General features: G+C 38.6%; 1 protein-coding gene and 1 long non-coding RNA gene across 22 annotated transcripts in view; one reads left to right on the top strand and one right to left on the bottom strand.

The window, feature by feature from the left end:
• The window catches only part of LOC307213995, a 64226-nt gene that overhangs the window by 38265 nt on the left and 9343 nt on the right, over positions 1-16618 (top strand). For 3 of the 10 annotated variants that reach the window (XR_013837798.1, XR_013837803.1, XR_013837805.1), the window contains exon 3: positions 12405-15354. This is a non-coding gene — a long non-coding RNA (uncharacterized lncRNA). Of the gene's footprint in view, positions 1-8234; positions 8365-12404; positions 15355-16618 lie in introns of all 10 variants that reach the window. The other 7 variants (XR_013837799.1, XR_013837800.1, XR_013837801.1 and 4 more) reach the window with 4 other exon arrangements.
• The window catches only part of DMD (dystrophin), a 1027161-nt gene continuing 1012487 nt past the window's right edge, over positions 1945-16618 (bottom strand). For 10 of the 12 annotated variants that reach the window (XM_079972189.1, XM_079972196.1, XM_079972185.1 and 7 more), the window contains 2 exons: positions 15603-15695; positions 1945-3831 (listed from right to left, as the gene is read on the bottom strand). In XM_079972189.1, the coding sequence (XP_079828315.1) occupies positions 3734-3831; positions 15603-15695 (191 nt within the window). In that variant the 3' untranslated portion in view covers positions 1945-3733. Of the gene's footprint in view, positions 3832-7599; positions 7632-15602; positions 15696-16618 lie in introns of all 12 variants that reach the window. The other 2 variants (XM_079972191.1, XM_079972194.1) reach the window with 1 other exon arrangement.

Here is a 16618-nt window from a genome sequence, read left to right as displayed (position 1 = left end):
TTGAGGACTAACAGTTGCTGAGAATCAAAAAGAGGAAAGTACTAGTGCTTTTGTGCCCTGTTTTAAACATAGGCTTGTGGCTAGCCATTGTGAGGACAGTGGGACTAGATATGGAACTTTAGTCTGATGGTGAAGAGTGGTTCTTGTGTTATTATATTCTTACAGCAGGTGCTGTAAAAAGCCTCTGTTTGAGACCTCGAAGAGTTGCTGTCAGATTGTTTTATTTGTTTAAAATACTTATATTCTGTGTATACAAACTGATGTACAGATGTAGAGCTCCTTCATAGGCTGGCTGTATGCACAAATAGAAGGAATGTGGCCACTGTGCATTAGTCGAGAACAGGGCTAGCACTTGTTATTTCACTCTATATGTGTCTAAACTCTACTATCAACACAGTTCTGAGCAACCTTAAGAACAAAATCCATTTTTAAAAAATTGCCTACATTGTTCCAATTTATAAATAAATTGAGCAGGAGTATATTCTTGCTTGTTGCCTTTGGATTACTATACTGTGAAGGAATTTTTGAAAAAATGATAATAGTTGGGCTATTTTCAATGTGTGATCTTTAGTGTTCCAACCCCAAGGAGGGGAAAAGTTGCTCCCAGTTTCTCGCAATCAAGTGCTAAGCAAAGCCATCCTTGAGTTTGTTCGGAAAGGAGCTGAAATATGTCTTGTCTGAGAATGCAGCAACACCTGTATGCAAACTTTCAAGAATGTCTGCTTGAGAGGTGAAAATTATGAGGAGAGATGGATGAAAGCAGAAGCAGTTCTAGTGATATGAATTTTAAGGAGTGCTTCACAGAAGGAAAGTATTCTTGGCTTGAACTGAATCTTGTTTACATCCAAACCAGGCAGTTTTCATTAAATAACTTTCTGATATGAGGTTTATGTCCTTCGCTTATAAACCAACTGTTGTGAAAAAGAAAAAGGAAAAGACATCAAAGCATCCTTAACCCCTTCCCTCCCAGGCACTACCGTTTGGCTTTTGGCCACAAAGCCTTTAACTGCAGGGTATTTAATTGCACTGTAGAAAGACATGAATTCAAGAATGGATAAGGTGGCATTCTGCCCAGCTGAAATCTATAAAGCCAGTCTAACTGGGATAAAGAGCCACTAGTTAATTGCTGGCCAATCAGTAAAAATGCCCCACACTTATTTTTATAACATAATTGCGTGCTTTATTGATATACACAGTAAAGCAGTATATAATACATTAAGTAAGGCATATATTTGGTGAAATTTGATATGTTGTGAAAAATGCAGTAAAACTGAAGTTTATAAAAATAATTAGTAAATGTTACAGTGTAGATGTTAGAACACAATAGATTATGATACCAAAGTAATAAACCAGTACTGGATAACAATGGTATAACATGCCAAATGATAGTTAGTTAGTTAGTCAGTTACACTGATAAATGTATTACAGTTTAATAGTTTGTGGATATAAGGAACATGAAATATTCCCAAAGAAATGCTTAAAAAGCAGCAATAAAGCTCTTAAAGTCTTTAAATACTTTTGACAGACTCACTTCAAAACTAATGTCTATGAAGGGGAAAAAATGAAAACCCTGATGAAAACAACCGTGCACTCTTTATTAGTTTCCAAATGTTTAAAGAGAACTTTCAACTTAAAGGCATAAATGAACAAACCCCACCCCATAGATTCTGCACTTTCCTATGAGAATATGTAGGATGCTTTTTGATGAATAAATGGTACAATCCAGCCTAGTATGGGTCAAGTGCCTGCTCATGAGGTAATGGCCCCTCCCCTCAGCATGCATCCTTTTGGAAAAACATATCCCTGGGCAAGATGGAGAGCTTGGTGCCGACAAACTTCCATTCACAATCATGTTTGAGGGAGACTGGTAGCAACAGGGCTCTTAGACCTCAGTGTGTGGGCACTGTGCTCACACCAGGATAGATTGCATCCAAAGTTCTTTAAAAAATAGTTTGAAAATGTACGATTGGGGCTTCTTTTGCAAGTTATTACATTTTTAAACTTCTTGTTGTTAAGATGATAAGACCTGTTCACACAATGGACAAGTGGTGATGATGTAATATCTTCTGTATATAATTGTCAGGAACACCACAAAACCAAAGTGAGGTAGAAATAACATGACTACCCATGTTTAATGTTAATTAGCATTAAAAATAAAATATTTTCCCCCAAGTTTAATTACACTTCGTACAAGAAGAGGTAACAGATTTTACTCTTGCAAAGTATTAATGTAGATTAGATTGATGAAATTCTATTTTCAGACAATGGAATTAAAGGCTGGCGGAAGGGAATGAAGTGGTAAAGCTTTTGTTAACAGCACCTCAAAATTTTATAGTAGTAAACCTGAGGAGCTGTTATGTAACATCTATTTTCTGTTATCCCTCTCCTGAGTCATTGTTAATTGTGCGGTATTATTTGTAGAAAGACCTAGGGAGGAACAAAATTACCAGCTATTGTCTTGGATGACCAGCCTCCCATGAAGCAGTGTGGCTACTTTGAACTGTTGATAGAACTGAAGCTGATATAATTGCTCCATGCTATTTCCTGTTTAATTGAAATGTTGTGGCTCCTTGGAATTTGCTGCAAGGCAGATCTCTAGTGACCATTTTGTTTTTAAGAGACTAGGCAATTCTCAATGCTTAAAAATACTTCTACTATAACAATTAAAATTAAATATTAATAATATGAGTGAGTAATCAAACTTTCAGGATGGAAGCAGATCACAGGTCGGTCACTATCTGTATTCAAGTCCTCAACACACATACCCCTCAAAAAAACAAAACAAAAAAAAACAACCCACAAAGATGCAGGGTATATCACTAAAGGTGGCATCGCAGGGTATAAAAGCAAATCAAGACTTCTGCTTTGTAGCATTAAGGTGCTGGCCAGTGTCAGAGGCAGAATACCAGATGATAAAGTCCAAAGGTATAATCCGGTGAGGCAATTCCTATTTTGTGTTTACTAACAACATTCGGATTCATAGAAGTGGAGGAAACAGCAGGAGCAGAGAAAACTGATTCAATTTGTCTTTTTTTATTGTTGCAAGCTCTGAAGATAGCATTTGTCATGTAATGTGCTCTTTCATATTATTGCCAACTAGCTGGATAAATTCCTGTAAGACTTAATTTCTACTTGGAAGGAGGTAGAAAAGCTACCTCTACTGGAAGTTCAGGACAATATTATTTTTTTAAGCCAGTGCTAGTCAGACGCAAAACAATGAGAAATGTATGTTAATAGTTTTGGTGTTTTAGAAATTCTCTCTTTGATTCATAAGGAAAAGAACACAGAACATGAATTATGTCTGATACAATTACAGAGCTCAAATGATGCTAAACAAATGCACTGCCTCTTTTTTGTTTTTTTATAGGGATTTATATAAACTTTTTTTATATAAAGCACACTTTGTTTACAATCTTTCTTTATAACGGTTATAAATTTTTTTAAAACAACCCAAAATGCGTTCCATATAAAGAAATGGCCAGTTATTTAGCTATCAAGATTTTACATGTAGTTTTCTTATAATTTTTTTGTACAATTGCATAGACGTGTAAAACCTGCCATTGTTAACAAAACAATAACAGACTTAAGAAACTACTGAAATCTACAGTATAGTACCACTACCCTTCACAAAAATATAATTTGTTTTCATGTAAACTCTTACAGTCTAATCCTTTTGTCATATGAATATTATAAAAACCATGCGGGTACGCCTGAAGTTGTAAAACACATCTTGCTATTCTAACACCTTGTTGTCGGTCATCATGGTCACTAACGTTTCCATTGCTCGGCCCAAGTCATCTGCCATGTGGAAAAGGCTGCCTACATTGTGGCCTGTAAAACAAAGAAAAAGATTTTACAGATGAAGCTGTCCTTGGTGTACTCCAACTGCTTTTGAAGATTGCCACACATACTTCTTAAAAGAAAATTGAGTTAGGTACCTTGCTATAAAATGATACACACTTCCATGCAAGGACAATTGTCAATTATTAGTCATATACATATATATATTTGCAGAACCACTAGCAAAGCTGTGTGAAACCTGCAGAGCTTTTTAGCCAGCACCACACTAAATTCTTAAATGACAGACATAGCAAATCAATTTCAAAGGCACATGCATGAAAACCCTTGGCAAAAACTGCAAAATTAAATGTGCATGTGAAAGACTTTGCTACAACAAGTGGTTGCAAATGAATCAATTAAAGTGAATAACAGCTAACCTGATCAATCATAATCAACCCAAACAGCTTGACTAGGGAACTTGCCAAAGCGCTAATTGATGTTAATGAGAGTAAGGTCGTGGACGAAACCTCCATTGGAGACCAAATTGAAGAGTTAAACCAACCTACATAAATTCACTGAATCTTTTAAAATACTGTTGCTAATGAAAGGAAGCTAGTTGCATGAACTCTATTATCAAGGGGGCAAGAAAAGCTGGATGTACCAGGTTACGTTAGCTATTGTTAGCTACACTGCAGTAATACTCTTTTCATGATTTATGTTGTTAAGAAATCCCATTTGATGGAATGTTTGCTTTTTAGCTAGGTTGTAACTTATCTGAATCCATTCCTAACAAAAATATATCTTGATAATATGCAAGTCATCACACTGCAAAGATACCAGGCATAAAATGGGTGGATGTACAGCAAGTTAGAGTGTACATGCAAATATTTTCTTTAATCAGTGTGTATCTCTGCAGTTCTTCAATCCTGGTTTTCAGACCACATTGGTGTCCTGCCCAAAATGGGAATGACTACAAGGCCAACAGAAATCCTCTCTTTTTCTAAGAATGCTTTTGTTCTGCTGGTTTACTGCTAAATGGGCAACACATGAAGAGCAGCACTCTTTTGTGCTGTTCTTCTGTTCCCAACATTCAGGACGGACTATGATATCCTTCTGCAGTGTTCTGCTTGCAGCTCTTTGAGATGGGTCATCTTCAGACATAGTCACATCTTGAATGAGTTAGGATTTGGGATGGAATTTTTACTTTCTCAAAGGGTCTAAAAACAAAGATTTAATGCAACAGAAATAAAGCAATAATAAAGCAAAAACTGAATTAAGCAATTATGACATATGCAGGTAACACGTTAGCATTTAAACAAAATAAAACTGAACTGTAAAGAGCTTTGGACAAATCAGACCTTTTTCCAGCTCTGAAAAGAAAACAAATTTTGTACCTGGCAGAATTAACCATAAAGGACCCTTGTCACTATGTGATTTACCTGTAGAGATGCTGGTAACTAGAGAAGAGCCACTGATAATGTTCTTAGCATTCAGGAATGTTTGCATGGAAGGTGATGGTGCTTACAGCTGTCGCCATAATCAACAAAGAACAACTAGTGGGCCACAGGATTGAAACTGGTGCTTAATTGTTTGTGTCTCTGAAGGCGATGGTGCAGAGCTAGTCTACAGGTTATGGCCATCCTGTGGAGGCTGCTTCAAATTGAGAGCTCCTATGTGATTGGACCCTCCACTATACTGTAATGGTTCATCTACCCTGGCAAAGAAGCATAAATGATCCTTAGAATATTGATGGACTAGATTAGAGTAAAAGTGATAGTCATTTTTACAAAAGAAGGTAGAAACTAGCCTCTTTAAGCAGAAAACTGAACAACTCAAGAACTTTTGCCTTAGACTGTTAACCTGGCACCTTTACATGTACAGGCAATTCTTGTTTTGCGTGGGAGTTCCATGTGTAAGCCTGCTCCGTCCCTTTTTGTGATGTTTTGGGGCTACTTCCAGGTTTAGCACTCTGTGTGTGTGCGCGCACGCGATTGCACATCATTAAGATGTACCTAAACTGGGAGTTGCCTGTAATAAGGTCTCACAGTGTGTGAAAGATGTTGTTTCCCTATCCCCAACAACAAGGCGCTGAAAGCACAAAAAATATTTTGTTTTGTTTAAAAAAAGTAAATACACAAGATCAGATGTTTTTTAAAAAAACCTTTTTGTTTAAACAGAGGAAATGTCACATATTTATATGCTTATATACAGCAGAACATCAAAGTAAAGGTATCACTTCTGGGTGGTAGCAGTAATTTGCCATATAGCTCCCTCCCTGGTCATGGGAGGGCACTGTCTTTCTTGTACGGTACTTTGCTTTGAGGGAGCCCACAGTGTTGATATATTAATCTGGAGCTGGCCAACAGTTGTGTATCATTAGATTACCCCCCCTCCCTTCCTCAAATTTGTAATGTGGCAGTTAAGTTACATTTTGCCCCACCTCCTCACAGATAATATTGTGGATGGCAGCTTAATCATTATGGGTTTCCCAGTTGATGGAATGACTGCCATCAGACCCAGCTGTGCACTGCATACAGCACACTTTGCCAAGCAGGTGTCCTCCAGATGTTTCAGACCACAGCTTCAGCATTAGATGGGAGAGGCAAGCTTCACCAGGCATCTCCTGACCCTGAACTATGACGGCTGGTCATTTATAAGATGGTTGGTGCCCAAGTTTTGATTTTGATTTTGATTTTCCCTCCCTGTCCCCTTTTGCTTGAGTACTGTAATTTTTTAGAGTGCAAGCCTGGAGGTAGAGATTGTCTTGTTTTGGTTGTATGTAAGCTGCTCTGGAGGCATTTTGGGCTGAAGAGTATAGGGTACAAATGTGGCAAATAAATAAATACCTACCTAAATGGGGACAAATTTTAAAATGCTAGCTTCCTATACAAGAGAAATTGGCTTCATATTTGTCTAGCGTAGATTCAAGACAACTATAGTTGCAAGTGAATTTCTGAATGTTGTTCTGAATGTTCTTTTATAAGGCTGTTTATTTTCCACCACATACATTGTTTGGATAACAGTTTAACATTCAAATGCTTCTGAAAATGCTTTTAAGATAATAAATGAACTATTTTCAGTTCAGTTGTACTTTATAGAAAGTGAAAAAATCTATCATTCTCTCTGCTCCTCAATCCCAGAGCATACAAACTTTTTCTGTGTCTTTGTATCATTAAAACAATTAACTTTAGCTCCATATATTCTTATAACCAGCCTGCGAAGTAATTATAGTTGTGGGATTCAAAATGAGATAAAGGGTTGCCCAGTGCCACTCAGCAGAGTGCATAGGTGAACTGCATTTAATCTGTCTCTCCCACATGAAAATGCAGGATTTTGTTCACATTGGTTTCCATATCCTGTACTGCCTTAAACAGCATAGTGGATGTTATCGACATTCTGTTTGGTGTAATGCTGAACTTGCAAACCAAAGGAATACTTTATTTATATCGCTTATATATCACAACCACTTCTTTTCCTATAAATACAATATTTGTAACCTGTATTGTAGCCAAGAACTTAAGATGGTCTCAGACTTTAATCTAAAGCCAGATGATAACTTCACACCTTACGAACCATAAAGATTTTATGGCAGCATTTTCATCTTTATTCCCTTTGCCAAGTAAATGTCCTTTGGAAGGGCCTAACAGAAAAAAAGCATTCCTTCCAATTCTGATGTCAACTGAATGTTGAGAGGCATTGCATATTAGACCACAACTGTTAAATGTACCTAGCAACACACATGCTGCGCCACAAACGCCAGACAAGAAAAGAGGATGCAGCCAACAAGAAGCTATTGCAGTAGGCATCAGACACACTAACCTCTCTCACTGGCTTTCCAGAGGCATTTCTTCCTTTAGTAACAGAAGTAGTTTGGTATCAGAAAGAAAAAGGGAAAAACACAAATACAGAAATACTTCAGTGTTTATTCTGGAGCTGAATTCAGAGCATTGTTTTTTAAATAAGCCAAAAGACTACAGTGCATAAAAATGCATAAAATGTCCCTTGTAGGTCATCAATGTAAAGTAATAAAAATCCGTATCTTCTGATGAAAATGCGCCTGAGATAATAAATTTACTGGAAGAAAAATAATAGATTGGAATAGATTTGCTCAGTATGTGTTGATTAATCATCATCCTTTGTTCTAAAATATTTTATTACCCACAGAAGAACCTGTGATAGTATTTGATTTATTATTAAGAGTGATCCACCTTAGCACTGTTACATACCGAAAAACAAACTTTTCAATACCAAATTAAGACTAAGAATAATATGCACAAAGAATGTGATCTTAGCTGAAAACATTTCACACACCGTTAGTTCACTGTTGTAAAATAATATGCAGACTACATAATAGGTTGTTGAGCCATTAATATTGTATAGTATTTCTTGTAAAGGAAGGGGAGAGGTGATTCAATCCAGTAGACAGACAATTTTCTCTATATCTTTCTACTAAGGCTGGGCAATGCAGTGGAACCTTGGTTGTCGACCGCTTTGGAAGCGGAACAATTCAGAAGCCAAATGCCGACAACCCAGAAGTGAATGCTTCCGTTTTCGAATGCGCCTCAGAGTTGAATGGCTTCCGAGGTGCGTTTCTCCATTTTTAAAAAGGAATTTGCCGAATGGAAGTCGAATGATCTTCTGGAACGGATTACATTTGACAACCAAGGTTCCACTGTATCTGGTTTTCAACATCGTGATACATCACCATATACCAATATATCACAATGTCTGAAATAAGGAGGAAGGAGGAAATAAGGTGTGGAGAGAGAAGCAGCTGAGTGCTGAATTCTTGGATGTGAACTTCAAACCAGTTTGGGGCGATACATTGCCCAGCCCTAGCCAAGAGCACTGCTCTCCTTCCTTGCATTTTCTTTGGAAGAAAAAAACCCTCAAACTTTTAAAAGTTCTCCAGGAATGTACCAAAAACATAACAGAAATAGCAAGAGAGAGAGAGAGAGAGAGTTTTCAAAAGAAGTCCAGTGGGGCTACTCAGATCATGTAAGTTGTAAGCTAGGTAATGGGGGGGGGGATATTTCCAAGGCTGACTCCTCCCAAACCCAGTTTGTTCCTAGAAGCAGATTTCCAATTGCAACTAAAGAATAAAAGATCAACAAGTGGTGGGCAGGGGGGCAAGAGACAAGATCACAGCACAGAGGCTTTGGCATGAGGAACAGTGTGCCAAGGTTCCAACCCAGCCAGGAAATGCAGCTGATTGTGCGTGCCCCACCTCCCTCTGAAAGGTCTGGTGAACTGGATGCACACCCCCAGTTTCCTACATTGTACCCATGAGGAGGGTGTTGGCTTCTTCCTTCCTCCTCTCCAGTTCCCTCTTGCGACAACTTCCATTGCAACTGCCTAGCCACAATCCCACCACATCGTGGCACAAAAGGAACCACGGGGCGGGATGGGTGGAGAAGGCTTGCAAGAGAGAGGGAGGGAGAGGAAAAAAGAAAGGGTAGAGGAGGAAGGCGGAGAGGGAGAGAAACACCACAAGGGCTTGGTGAGAGAGATAGAGATACCTAGCCCAACAGAACAAACATAAGGATCCCGGGGGGAAACCAACAACCTCCCTCTGCCTACAGAGAAAGCAGATTATAATTGGCTCTACTTAATTCTACTCCAAGGGAAGTGGGTGGTGCTGTGGTCTAAAGCACTGAGCATAGGGCTTGCTGATTGGCAGTTCGAATCCCCGCGATGGGGTGAGCTCCCGTTGTTCAGTCCCAGCTCCTGCCAACCTAGCAATTCGAAAGCACGTCAAAGTGCAAGTAGATAAATAGGTAGTGCCCCGGCGGGAAGGTAAATAGCGTTTCCGTGCGCTGCTCTGGTTTCGCCAAAAGCGGCTTAGTCATGCTGGCCACATGACCCGGAAAAACTGTCTGCGGACAAACGCTGGCTCCCTCAGCCAGTAAAGTGAGATGAGCGCCGCAACCCCAGAGTCGTCTGCGACTGGACTTAAATGTCAGGGGTCCTTACCTTTTCAATTCCACTCCATTTTCCTTCTTCCCTGGACTACAGGGTGCAGAGCTGCTTTAGAGCTGGCTAGCAGCCCTGTACTTGACAGTAAAATGTTTTTTAGCAGTACTCTGATAGGCAGCAGGCAAGGACTTCAGCAACTGCTTGCACCCTGGTGGGCACTGAGTGGGTATTTGCAATGTATTGCAAGGTCAAAAATAATGGTTATTATTTATTAAATGGTTATTGCAATCTGGGCTTTAAACTGGTTTTCAACTATGTATCAATAAATCGCACAGCCCTAATTTCCACTTAGCAATTTTCTTTGTTTGGTTAAATTGCCCTGTCATTGCAGTTTGACACCTATGTCCAGAAACTGTGGTACAGATGGAATTTATAAGCAATCTTCCATTTGAATCATTTTGATTATAAATTTCATGAATAAATTAAACAGCTCTTTACTAAATGTTTCCAGCAGGAAAATACATAACATTAAAAACAAAACGCATTAAAGCCAAATCAAATGCACACGTACTACTTGTCACAACCATCATCAAAATGAAATAATTAAATAAAATAGTGAAGCAGGCTAGAAATAATCACAGCTGAATAAGTCATCACCATTTCAATAGTCACTCTACTCTTGACATATGGAGAGCATATAGGATAGATCTAACAGTCAAGAAGAATAACAACAAATTATTTTGCACAATTAATATGGAGAAATTGAGATACTGCTAACATGAAGGATCCCCCCAAATCCTCATGAGTATGCCAACATCCTCATTAGTCATGCCTATTACATTAGTTAGGACTCACTTAAGCCCCATTGATTTCTACACAACTCCAGTAGCATTAATTTCCTTGGGAATGGGGCTAAGAAGTAGCTACTTTGTTCTAACGATGGCACTAGTGCTTTTTTTCCTGAGAGGGTGCAGGGGTACGCATACCCCCTAAACATTTTGTGTATCTAAGTTTGGCCTCATTGTGGGGCAGTATTTCAATGTGAGTAGGAAAATGAGAGTACCCGTAAACATTTTTTTTTAGAAAAAAAAGCACTGGATACCACCATTTCTTTTAAACATACCTCACAGCTTAGTCAAAAATTCCATTGTTCAGCTTACATTTCATTGTCATTCTTTTGCTAAAATGAACAAGATCTCAATCAAATACATACAAAACTCCCATCAGACTTGGCAGTTTGTCCACAAGTGTAGTGTGAAAGCAATTTACTCTGTGACCTATTATCTTGCAGGGTTTAATAAACCACTAAGGTGGTATTTAATACTATATTTCCACTATGTCAGACCTCTAGCTTTGACATCTGTTTTGAGTTAGCACAGCAGCTGTGGAAAACAGCTGCAGCTACTATGAATTTGCATTGAGCAGCATGCTAAAGGGAATGTGGATGGGACTGTACAGTTTATGAGAAAGAAAATTCCTTAAGGACAGCAATCATCAGATTCTCAGTAGAAATTCTCACTTTTAGCACCATCCTTCAGCTTTGCAGCAAGTGCAGAGATCATTCTATAATGTTTAAGCGTTCAACTATTCTTTGCAGTTTTAAAAGTTAAAACAAGAGAAAAACTATATAGACATCTGCATTTTTTCCTCCAAAGATCTGTTTGCGTAGGTCAGACATACACTAACTTTGTCTACATTATGCATTATTTCTTTTTATAAAGGTAAAGGGGCCCCTGACCTTTAAGTCCAGTCGTGGACGACTCTGGGGTTGCGGCACTCATCTCGCTTTACTGGCTGAGGGAGCCAACATTTGTCCGCAGGTAGTTTTTCCGGGTCATGTGACCAGCATGACTAAGCAACTTCTGGCAAAACCAGAGCAGCGCACGGAAATGCCATTTACCTTCCCCCTGGAGCGGTACCTATTTATCTACATGCACTTTGATGTGCTTTTGAACTGCTAGGTGGGCAGGAGCTGGGACCAAGCAACAGGAGCTCACCCCGCTGTGGGGATTTGAACCGCCGACCTTCTGACTGGCAAGCCCAAGAGGCTCTGTGGTTTAGAATTTCTTTTATAAGAAATTTATAATAAAATTTCTGTTTATAAGAAAGGCTAAAAACATAGTTGAATAGAGAGAAGGAAAACCTGATGCCATCAATGTGTAACTCTTAACATTTAAACTGCATCAATTAATCATCAGTATAATACCTTCCTGAGGTTGAACCTATCAGAGATTATTTCCCAATTTATTTGTAATGGAAATCCTAGAGAATACATTCCCCAGTGAGATTTATTTCCGTATCATACTGGGAATTCTTGGCTGGCTTCCTACTTAGTATACATAGCAAGTTCTTTCACTGATCCATCATTACTAGCTGCAGAATTATCCAGGCAAACAACACAATGAGAATGTAACATCTGTGTTTTACTTCATTTTTGCATTAAGCAACAATGCCAGAAAGAGAGTTTAGTATAACTTGCACATTTGCAGGAAGTTTAGTTTTTTAAAGTGATTAGGTAGTCCAAGAGAATATAGTGTCTTTGCTTCTGTTCTTCACACCAATACATTTCATTAACATCTCTATTTAGTATTCAGCTAAGGTATACTCAGGCATACTGAAGTTAATGAATGTGACTAACTTAGGTTCATTAATTTTAATGGGTCTACTCTAAGTAAAACTTAGTTGAATACTGTCCTCTATCTTTTCAGCAGAGGTGATTTCCCAAGAACGCTTGATACACCGCTTGATACACCATGAAAACTGAAGTAAGTTGAGTACCACCAACATTCCATGAACTCCAGGGTACCATATTCAATCTAATATAACTCTTTCCAAGGAGGATATGTAGTATTCACATGAAATTCTCTATTAGATAAGATTGCTTCAGTTGGGCGAGAGAATACACACATACCTGAATATACAGGTAGGAAGAAAGCACACAATGGTCTCTCTGTTGTACAGTAGGGCAGAATCCACAGTAATAATATAAATATATTTTCTTAATATATATATTAAGATATATAAATATAAATTCCATGCAAACAGCTACCGTTGTGTACCTTGGGCAGATGTACTAAATGTCTTTAAAATGTTTGACTTGGGTTCATCTAGGTCAGGCATAGATGCATACTTAATACAACCCCCAGCCCTATCTGGCTCTTGGAACTCTGCTCAGGCCACACACTCCTTAAGTACTTTCGTGTGGATTGAGAGGGGTGTGTTTTAGAAATCTTAGGGAGGAATTCAACATAGCATTATGGTAATCATTCTGCCAGCACAAGCTCTGGTCCACTCAGAGGCTATAAAAGCCAGCTGTGTGGTGCTGGAGGCACTGCAGTCTTCAGTGGATTCCCCCTGCCTTTGTTTTATTGTTTGAAAAGGCTGACTAGTGGTAAGGCAGGCATGCCCATGCTTGATCTTGCTATGGAAGTAATTTGGTTGCTGTATTTGGGACCAGGGAGGAATGTGCCTTGTGGACAAATTGGGCCTGTCTGTGGATTTTGCCTACCTCTTAGCAACTTTTGAGCAGAGGAAGCACTGGGTTGCATCCTTAGTCCTGGTGGGGGAGGCCCATTGCTGTGGGAGCCTGGGAGGAACTTTTTGTCTAGATACCCATCTCAGGAGCTGAAGGGACTTGGCATCTCCATCTGTTAACCCAAAGGGTTTCCTGGATATGATGCATGTCAGAGGATGACCTGTGACAGCAGTCAACCCCCACTTATTCACCAACCAGTTGGTAGGCTAATTGATTTCAGGATACACACCCAAAACCTACACCCAAACCTGCTTACATCTGTAATCACTAGAAGTTGTGGCCTTGATCCCAATACTGGTTTGTGCATGCCCCACCCCACAGCTTCACTTTGCTTGGGCCCACAATAGTTACCTTTCAGTAGGCATAGAGAGAAAACCATTTAGTACTAGTGTGGTCATACAACCTATTTGTAGAATCTGCTTACGTGGTGAGAAGTATTTTGTCTCATAGCTGCTGCTAAACAGAAATCTTGGGGGAAAGAGATATATCACCCCACAGGTGGCCAAATTGTTGTATGCCCAATTTGATAAATTTCTACCTTGATAAATACATTCATTCTCAATCAGCAATTGCAAAATGTTAACAACTGCAGTCAAACTAATTATCAATCATTGCACTACCTTCCAAATTTTGAATATTACCAATATTTTACATTTCAAGGGGCAACCCTCAAACTTTTTGTGCCATCCCAATGCATTAAAATGACCTGAGTGCATGGAACGCTAGAATGATCTCACTTTCATTTAGTTGGTTAAATATCAATTTGCATTCTATTTTTATTCCTGCAAGATTATTTAAAGCATTATTACCATAGCCATTCAACAGTAGCTGAGAAATTAGGGCCTGACAACTAGTTTCATGTTCATCTTTTTGGGGGGAAATACTATTTCTAAGTTTTTAAACCAACCTATGATCTATTCGAGGAATGGCAGAGCACTAAAAACTTGGCAGTTTAATTTGCTGTATTTTCTCTTAGGGTAATGAAACAGGTTGAAACAGCTTTTTCTTTATTATAAAAATGTTATTTAAGCTATTCATTGCTTTCCCCACAGTTTCAGAGAAATACAGTTCTATAAGATTAACACTCCATTCATTGAGTTTGTTGTACCACCCTTAAAAAAAGATGGTGCTACTTAGAAGAGGTTTCATAAAGGGTAGACTGGATATGCTATCCTCAAGAAAAAATACTCAGGGCAGCTGAAACAGAACTATGCACTATTTAACACACAGCACAGTGTTTCATTAGAACATTTGCCTGGGGAGCAGCTTTTCAGAGACAGGTTTAAAATTACTCCACATAAACATCCATCAAGAAATAAAATACTGTCTCCTTTAACCTAAGCCTTTTTTCATGGCACTATAATGTGGTAGCCAGATTCAGCAATGACCTTTTCTTGAGCACTAAACATTTCTTGGAAACATTATTCAAATACTATCTGTGCTCTGTTTTGATAAAGAAAGAAAATGTTAGAAACATAAATTTTAAAGAGGTTCCAACCTCTGAAGGCACAGAGCCCTAAACCCTCACCTACTCCGATTAAATGAAAGAGCATATTCTTTTTACCTAATGTCTGGTTGTAATATATTTGGGTTAAGTTCTGCTTCTAGCACCAGAGTTGGGAAAAGAAATGTTTCAGAGTTGTAAAAATGGAATAGAGTGCAGATACAGCAATTCTGAGAAAGAGTTGTGAAAAGAGAAAACCTAAGCCAAAAATCTTCTTACGGAGGTTGTAGTTTGTGGGCCAGTGCCTATATGCTGGTTACTACCTGAATGTATAAAAAGGTAGTCTTAAAAAGGTAGCTTATGACCCCAGTAATTTTATAATTGTAATAGTGATGCTGCCCAATATTATTCTCATACTGGATATTACATATTTTTGGCTACTTTTTTTGTTTGTTAATGATGATACTACCAATCACCAATGGGGTTGCTAATTTTTCTTGGGTCATAGACTTTTGTTTACTCACCTCAGATGGTAACAAATCCCCTTTTCTGGCCTATAGACAACTGAAGCACCATTGAATGTGAAAATTTTCCCCCTGAATTGAAATGAATGAGTCATCCCAGAAGCACAGAGATCCGTCTGCACATCTGAGCGCACACCGAAATCCCAGTAATACCGGTAATGCTATTGTACTATGGAGATTATTTTTCTACTGCTAGCATTTCAGAGCAAGAATTGTTTGCGGCTAAATCAAAGTGCTTACGCGTACAGGTTTTAGGAGAAAAAATGTGTTAGATTCTTCTCTTAAAACACTTTCTTTCACCTTTCACCTGTGGAACAGTCTGTGAACATGATACTGAGCTGCGAGTAATATGCACAACATATAATTTAACTGTTGGTCTTTGCTTCTGAACACTAAAGCTTACCTCTTGTACTTGGGAAAGAATTGTTGAGCTGTTCCATGACCTCTTCCAACCCTGTGCTTGTGTCCTGGGGAGGACTGAGCAGATCATCCTCACCTAAAAAAACAAAAGCAGAAGGACGTTCCTTTTAACAAGAGCCATTAAAAAGTACTTGCTTCATAAATACTGCCACTGGTTACAGTTTATGATCCTTAACCATTCATTTAGGACTCTGCAAGGTTCAGTTTGCAGTATTTCACCCTATTTAAATCCTGTTTAAAAAATCCTCCTGGCTAACAATCCAAAAGAAATTTTAATATATATGCATACACATGTACATTCCTTCTTCTTTTTCTAAATTATAAAGCTTCTTCCATTTATGAAGTAATGTAGCCCTGTGACAGTAAAATAAATTATTTCAAAAGTCCTAAGTGTCTATACTAAAAATGGTAAAAGTAATTGCTAGAAAGAATGAGAGCTTCCTTTATTCCATTACCACAACTAGATTTTGTAGTTGTGTGCTGCATTTCAATGGTGATATGGCAAGACAGGAAATGTGTTTCTAACCAAGTAAATCAGAGCTGACAAATATGCAGCTGCATTAGTATTAATAGTTTTGACAACTTAATTGCATCAGATAAAAGCTGCAGAAAGATTGATTTTTACTCTGAAAAGCCATTTGAAATGTTTGACATGGCAGAATACACTTGCCCCCTTGAATAAGTTCTATGACCCAATAACAAAGCAGGGCAGAAATGTAGAGTTCAGATATCACAGTAGGTTTCCCTGAGAATTTTAGCATTACTGCTGCTCAAATTTTTAGGCTAATTTGTACACTGAGAGAAGGAAACTGCCAAATCTCCTGGTATGCCCCACTGAGGACCTTAAGGTCTGTAAATAGCAACACCCTAGAGGTCCCGGGCCCTAAGGAAGTTAGATTGGCTTCAACCGGAGCCAGGGCCTTTTCAACTCTGGCTCCAGCCTGGTGGAACGCTCTGTCTCATGAGACCAGGGCCCTGCAGGATCTGATTTCTTTCCGC

The sequence above is a fragment of the Podarcis cretensis genome (genome assembly GCF_951804945.1).
Source record: "Podarcis cretensis genome assembly, chromosome: 4".
Taxonomy (NCBI): Eukaryota; Metazoa; Chordata; class Lepidosauria; order Squamata; family Lacertidae; genus Podarcis; species Podarcis cretensis.
The sequence above is the reverse complement of the archived record's forward strand: the minus strand, read 5'-3'. Positions and strand labels throughout refer to the sequence as shown.